Source organism: Apium graveolens, chromosome 11, assembly GCF_009905375.1.
Source record: "Apium graveolens cultivar Ventura chromosome 11, ASM990537v1, whole genome shotgun sequence".
Classification (NCBI taxonomy): domain Eukaryota; kingdom Viridiplantae; phylum Streptophyta; class Magnoliopsida; order Apiales; family Apiaceae; genus Apium; species Apium graveolens.
Genome location: NC_133657.1, coordinates 144404844 through 144412929, shown reverse-complemented (window position 1 = coordinate 144412929; position 8086 = coordinate 144404844). Strand labels below are relative to the sequence as shown.

At 34.7% G+C, this 8086-nt stretch overlaps 1 protein-coding gene and 1 pseudogene across 1 annotated transcript; one reads left to right on the top strand and one right to left on the bottom strand.

The window, feature by feature from the left end:
* Window positions 1-915: 915 nt before the first annotated feature.
* On the top strand, window positions 916-3026 carry LOC141698001 (metal tolerance protein B-like). Its single transcript, XM_074502589.1, has 2 exons — window positions 916-1072; window positions 1771-3026. Exon 2 carries the CDS (start codon window positions 1786-1788, stop codon window positions 3016-3018), a length of 1233 nt encoding a protein of 410 aa, XP_074358690.1. The 5' UTR covers window positions 916-1072; window positions 1771-1785; the 3' UTR covers window positions 3019-3026.
* Window positions 3027-3543: 517 nt separating this feature from the next.
* On the bottom strand, window positions 3544-7694 carry LOC141695982 (ervatamin-B-like; annotated as a pseudogene).
* Between the last annotated feature and the right edge of the window lie 392 nt (window positions 7695-8086).

The following is an 8086-nucleotide window of genomic DNA, read 5'->3' as shown; positions in this document are numbered from 1 at the left end:
ACACCTTTCCAATTTTCCTTATAAATATGACAACAACCGAAAAACAAGAGGTCAGCTGACAAAATAAGATATCGTCAAATAAGAGATTTTGAAACGAAAGAGCAGCGGGATGAACGTAATGATAAATGTCGGAAATAATATGCAGCATGAGTATTATCAACTAAGTTTAGATTTTTTTATTATTATTTTATAGAATTATTCAATTAGATGATGACCTCTCGAGTTCTATGCAAAAATAGAATGAGGTTGCTGAAGAAAAAAAATGAACCTCAACTGGATGGGAATCTTCTAGATCTTAGCCGGGGTTGTATTAAAAAAATTATAATTATGTATTCGCATATATACATACTTTGTATCGTATTTGGCTAATTTCTTAGTAGTTTTTAATAATTTATGGTTATCTACATAAGTTTTTTAATTTTTGTTAGTACTCAAGACCTTGCACTAATATTTCACGATAAGGCGAGGTGATTTAGCTTTCTGCATTGGAATCAATTTTACAGAAAAGATTAAAAATTAATTAAAAAATAAATATCATATTAAGGTCAAATTATTACTAACCCTGTCATACTTAAATAATCCCAAGTCCCAGCTACATTTAATTATATATAACATGTTGTTAGTTAAATCATCATGAATAGGCTTATTAATATGATATTTTAATATTTTAAATTCATGTTTCGGAAAAATTACGAGGTTAAACCCTCTATAAATATAATTTAAATTTTTAATCTCGGTCCCCAACTAGTTTGTCATAAAAATAATTATATAATTTGAGACCCCCCAATTTTAGAGCGGCAATAAAGACAAATCAATGTCACCTGTTTTCATGTCCGTCTCTCCGCAAACTTCTCATTGCCTTTATAACAATGTCGTCCTTCCATTTAAAATTTCATATAATTCTAAACATAAATCGGAAGCAATGAAGAAAATAAATGGATTCTAACAATCTTTTCTTAGGTTCATCTTTTCATTTTACGCCAGGAAAGTTTTGTAATGGATAGAACAGAATATTCACGACAAATACATTAAAAAAGAGAAGCCTTGTCCAAGCAGGGATATACACATATCTGTGAGTTGTGTAAATTTTTGGTCTAGATTTTGTTTTGCAAGCATGGGTTTAAATTTTCAATGTCTAGGTAGTATTTTAATTCGCCTGTTGTACCTTTATACATTCCTTCACATTTTAGTTGTTTGTGCATTGGATAAATTCTTTAATTTCTGGAAAATGTTATGTTTTGCATGGGGCATGCAGTAGTCAAATCTAGGTAAAATAGCAATTCTTGATCATATTATTATGAGGTTAATTTGGACCTTGTTGAGTTTCCTGGGAGGGCTTATTTTCAGGTTTTGGATCTTACAAACTAGGACCATTTTTAGTTTCATCTAATTTTTAGGTAAAATTGACATTTTCTTTCTCATTATCAATAAAAAAAGATGGGTGTGCATGTACTTCTTATTTTCTTTCACAAGTGGTTGTTCTAACTATTTCTGAAAACTTCAAACAATTTAGGTATGGTCTTTTCCATGATAAACGTTGCTCCTACAATTTTAACAGATTTGTTAATTTTGTACCTAAAACTGGATTGTACAGTTCTGGAGTATTTAGGACTTGATTTATGCATATGATATTTTCCAACTGATTTTATTACCTTATTTTGTTCCTAAATCTGCACTTTCGCGAATTGTATTGCCTCTGTTACAGAGGCTCTGTAAATTCTCTGTATACACGATCCTGTTTTTGTGTAACGTAATTTGTATTGCTGCTAGATTGTAAGCAGCTAGATGGAGCATCAAATACTTCCTACAGCAGAAGAACACCAGCTGAAAGTTGGTGAATCGCCCAAAGGTTCCGAAGAAATGAATGTGTCCTCTAAGGCTCCGCCATTATCATGCACTGTCTGCTCTTTCTTAAAGGCGGAGTTCAGTCTGTCTGATGCAGAAGAAAGATCCAAGTCAGCAACTAAACTTTGCGGGCTAATATTCTTTTATCTAATTGTCATGGTAGTAGAGATTGTTGGAGGTCTAGAAGCCAATAGCCTGGCAGTACTTACTGATGCAGCCCATCTGCTGAGTGACATTGCAGGATTCTCAATTTCTCTTTTTACTGTGTGGGCGTCTGGATGGAAAGCAACGCCAGAACAGTCGTTTGGTTTCCACCGTCTTGAAGTTTTGGGAGCGTTTTTTTCAGTAGAGCTAATTTGGTTCATATCAGGGACTTTAATATATGCTGCAATTGGACGAATGTTTCACAAAAATGAAGAGGTAAATGGCAAGCTCATGTTTGTAGTTGCCTCATTTGGTTGTTTTATTAACCTAGTAATGGTGCTCTGGCTTGGTCATACTCACGATCATGGGCACGGACATAGTCACCATCACAGTCTTGATCATGATCACAGCCATGTTAACAGTAAAATTCACCATCATGGCAGTGAAAGTCATGATCATGGTCAGAGTCATGCGGTTGATCATACACATGCTACCTATAATGCAATCGGAACTAATCATGGGGTTGTAGCTGAATGTATTGAAGAAGAGATTAAAAGTCTAGTGCCAACTTCACCAGTGAAGAGAGGAAGAGTAAATTTAAATATTCAAGGGGCTTACTTGCATGTCGTTACAGATCTCATCCAGACCATTGGGGTTATGATCGCTGGATTAATCATATGGGCAAAACCAGACTGGTTAGTGGTTGATCTAATCTGTACACTCATCTTCTCAGTTGTGGCTCTAAGTACCACTACACCAATGCTTATAAATATATATTCAATACTAATAGAAAGCATACCGAGTGCGATTAATGTTAATCGTCTCGAGAACGACCTAAAGTGTATGGAAGGAGTTATAGATGTTCATGATCTGCATGTGTGGTCAATCACATTAGGGAAAAATGTATTAGCCTGCCATGTAATAGTGGAGACTGGAGTTAGTTTAAACGAGTGCATTCACAAACTTACCGATTACTGTCAAACAGTACATGGAATTCATCATGTAACAATACAAATTGAAGAAGGGTGAAATTGCTCCTTGTTAGTCGTCTTCATTTTTTATTACATCTGTAGAATTGAATTCAAATCTGATATTTGTCATGTCTCCAGTTTCTAGTACGTAGCCTCGGTGATCATTACTTTTCGCGGTCCATTTAAACATTCGCACAAATTTGCATTAGGAAACTTTTTCTATGTGCACGCAATCTTCATTCATAGTTAAGCACCGAAAATTGGTTGAAGTGCTGTAATACCAACCATACATATATTACTGAAATATGGTTTTCTTTACAATTAACCCGTATACTTTTTTTTATACGCAATAAAATATTTTATAAAAACCTTACCACAAATTTATGTTAACCGAATGTTGTGTTTGGTTGGAAAGAATGGAATGAATAAAATTTGTTACGATAGAAATTGTGATGAAAATTAGTAGTTTAACTAATAAAGCATCAAGTGTTTGAACTTCACTTTAGGCCATTGGGAATGGAATGGAGGGAACAATTAAAAAGGTGAACAATCAAACGTATAATTTCCATTCCAATCCTTCTAACTAAATACAACATAAGTGTGACGACTTCGCCATTTGATCTTTTGTAGTCCTGCAATGCCCTGCAGACATTCCTCCCTCGATCAGGGACCGATAAACTTTTCTGGAAGCTATTATCAGATTCCAGTTGGGTTTTGCAGGCGTTGGCTTCAAAGCTTCTATTCGGAGGGGCTTTCCTTGCTCGAATCCATTCTTGCTCTGCCCACCTTTAGAGTACAACTTCTCATAATGCATTTAACAAAAAAAAAAAAAAACTTCTCATAATGCCCATGTCTGTGTATAATTTCTCAAAATACCCATGTTTCTTAATCTCTCTCCGCCAACTCATCAGGCCATATTACTTTTTAGCTTTGTCATCTTAAAACAGTACCCAAGCATGTGAGCATGTCAAAACAACGGATATAACTTTTACATTTAATATATTCGTTATATTAGTATCATCATATTTTATAATATATATTGTATATTAAATATAATATTTAATTATTTAAAATTTAAACTAAATATGTCACGTATTTAAATTAAAAACATAAAAATAAATAATAAATCATTAATATATATTAAAATTACTTTAGAACTTATTTTAATATATATTTAATAAATTATATATATTTATTATTAAAACAATTTGCAGTGACTTGTCAAATCCAATTTTTCAGTGATTTGTTAAATCAAACTTTTTCAGTGATTTGTTAAATCAAACTTTTCAGTTAAATTTCTCTATAAATAACTTCTTGAAACTGCAAATCAAAGTATGCTCATCAGGTACATTTTTAAGTTTTTGTAGTTATGAGTTTCATGTTTCTTATCATTTATTACTAATACTTGTTTTCTTTATAACAGATGGATCATACTACTCTTCTTAACGAAATTGCAAGATCAAATGCAATATATAATTTAAGTGGTGCTGATGATGATCAAAATTATCATTATGAGCCGGAAGTGAATGAATCTGAAGGCGGTGAAACAGACAATGACGAACAAGATGACTCAGATCATAGCACCGACAATGATGATGAACATATTCCAACTGCTCCTTGGTTCAGAACTGAAGAGATCAATGATAATTTAGGTAATTGTTCAAATGTTAACTCACTTGATGATGAATTATTTGAAGGTCAATGTTTTACAGATAAGCAAGCTGCTGTAAGTGCTATAAAAGAAAATCACATAAAAAGTTCTAGAAATTACCATGTTACTAAAAGTGATACAACGCGATATGAAGCCAAATGTGTTGTGGAAGATTGTCCGTGGAGGATTCGAGTCATGAAATCAAAGCGATCTGGTTTATTCGTGACCACAAAATTGCCTACTAAACATAATTGCTTTTTTAGAACACTTCAAAGAGATCACCAACAACTTTCATCTAGGATGATTGCAAATGTAATAAAACAACAAGTAAGTATAATTATAAGTTCATTATATTTTTATTTGTGTTCACTTTATATTATGTTATTGATTATTTTTTCATCTTTTTGTTAATTAGATTACAGAAAGTCCATATCTAAAGGTGAATATCATTCAGAGTCAAATTACAGCAATGTATAACTATCATGTTAGTTATAAAAAGGCGTGGATGGGAAAGCAAAAGGCAATATCAGATATTTATGGTGATTGGATGACTTCTTATTCTAAACTTCCAACATTTCTTAGTGCTTTGATGCATTTTAATCCAGGTACAATTGCATTCATTGATGCTGATGTAAAAGTTATATCCGTTGTTTTGACATGCTCACATGCTTGGGTACTGTTTTAAGATGACAAAGCTAAAAAGTAATATGGCCTGATGAGTTGGCGGAGAGAGATTAAGAAACATGGGTATTTTGAGAAATTATACACAAACATGGGCATTATGAGAGGTTGTACTCTAAAGGTGGGCAGAGCAAGAATGGATTCTTCCTTGCTCAATAGGCATGTTCTGGTCTTTGTGTCACAAACAGGAAACTTTTTTGGGCAGCAGCTGGAGCGATCATCACAGCAGGTGGCTGACTCAGCAGGACAGCATCCCCAACCGTAGCAGCTTTTACCAAGCTCAGATACACAGCGACATGTCATTGCCCCAGGACAACTAAAGAAATCGTCACGGACTGGGTTGGACACCTTTGTAGGATAAGATGGCTGCATTGCAATTCCACACTTTCCTGAAGTTGTACTGGCCACATTAGGCTCTAATCTCATGTACCCATTCTCGCCCCAGCTAGTACCCCAAGAGTCCCTCACTATCAAATAATCTTTGCCATCTTCTGTACCATATCCAACAACCAAAACACCATGGTCTATAGCTAACTCTGTCCCACACAATCCAGTAAAAATACCTGATTCAGGGGTTTGGAAAGGAATAAAGGCCCCAAATGTCACTTTTTTGAGTTAAATGAAGTTTGGCTCTAATTGTCACTCCATAACTTAGTTTCAATTCATATTTTTGTTAAATATAAAAATTCATTCTCATTTAATGTTTTCAATAATAAAACACAATTTAAAAATACGTTTTCAATTACTTTCAATTAATATTTTATATTTTCATATCTTTTTATTTTATATATATTTTCATATCTTTTTATTGGCTTTCAAAAACTTTAAAATTTTAAATTAATTTTTTAAAATTCAATCGTGGGCCCTATTTTAATTTTTTTTAACATTTTAGGTTCACCAATCCCCATTTGGGTTTTAGAAATATTAAAAAATAAATTAATAAAAGATACACCGATTTAGGGTTTAGGATTTAAAAACCCTAGTCCCTAAACCCTTTCTAGAACCCTAGACCCTAAACCCTTTCTAGGAACCAAATTCTAATTATTCACCTTTTTTAATATTTTAGGGTTAACCAATTCTCAATTTGGGTTTCAAAAATATTAAAATAATTATAGATCCGAATAAAATATGAAACAAAATACCCGTTAGAATAAAGTTTTAAACTTGAAAATATAACATTATCTAGCATTTTTGGCAAAAAAAACAAAAAAGACAAATGCGCAAAACCAACCCGTGTTAACTTCAAAAACTAACTTTCAGGTTGCATTTTGGCCCACCCTAATATTAATTGAAGTTGCGTTTTCAGTTTAAAAAAAAATCAAAACGGAACATGCAACTCCGTTTTTCATTAAAACAGAAAAACATGATACGAAACTTCGTTTTGGAATGACATTTGGGGCCATTTTTTTCCAAAGTGACATTGAGGGTCATTCACCCTCAAATTGTGACATTTGGGACCAACACCCGTTAGAAATCCCTGCCTGCACCTTTAATTAAAGCACTGACTGGGAATTTTCGTCATTTTGAGGAACATTTTCAAAACCAATAATGGTGACAACCTTGGGGTTGTGGACCTGGTTATAATCACATTGGCCGCGAATACCCTTGTATGAATAATCATTCGTAGCATGAATTCTTCCATTTTCAACAATAAGCTCAAAGGCGGAGTCCATCCGACAACCACTACCGCTGCATCCCCGATCGAAACCTTTATGAAAATCGAACAACTCTTGCTCTGAAAGAGTAATAAGCTAACCTGTTACGATGTGATTTATCCCTTCAACCGCAGCTACTGCTGAGAATGCCCAACTTCCGCCACTGAAATTCTGGCCTTGAAATCTGATGGGATTAATTAGCAGCCCCTCTGTCTCTCCAATCTATTGACTGGGTTAACTTTTCAACAACTGACGACGCATACTTAAACCGATCATCATTGACAACTTCTATCCTTCCCCGGGGCCCTCTCCTTCTCTATCCGGACTCAACTTCCATTTGAGCAGAAAACTTCCATTTATGCAGAAATTGTGGTGTTTGAGGTTTACCTGTAGTTTGAGATCCTGCGAAACAGAACCGGAGGAGCGTGGCGTCCCCGCGGCACCTACGGCGTGAGAATAAGATAGGGTTTTGGAGAAGAATGGTGGAATATGAATTATGCAAATATGAGTGTGGTGTGTATATATATGTGTAGTTGAATAGAAATGAGTAACCCCTAAGATACCTTTTGATCATCCTTTTATAGGCTTCCCATTAAGTTTTGGGGGTTTCTACCTTAAATTTGGACAGTTGCCGCGTGTTGGATTGGAGAATGAGTGGACGCCTATGATGAGCCAACGTGTCCCCGGTTCTGGACCGTTGGAAGGTTCCAGATCCGGGAAACCTTGACGGTGGGGATATTGCCACATGTCCAGGTACCCTTCCTCTATTATTACCTAGGCCATGGACTCACTTATTGGGCTTTCATTGGGTTTATATCAAACATGGCCTATCATTTGCCTCACACTCCCCTGTGCGGGTTTCCCGTATGGGGGAGTAGGTTTTGTTTGTTGTGTAATCTTTTTTATTTGTGTTCAAAGTGGGGTTTCTTGAATTATTTAAAAGAAAAACTGGGGGGTTTTCTTTGATTTATTACCCTTTAACTCCGGAGTCTTATGAATATGAGATATCGGGGTTGACTTGGTTAGTCTTTGATTTGTGTCCAGGGTGGGTTTTTGAACTTATTTTAGAAGAAAAATAAGGGGTTTTCTTTGATTTGTTGCCCCTAACTGCAGGGTCTTATGAATATGAGATTTCGGGG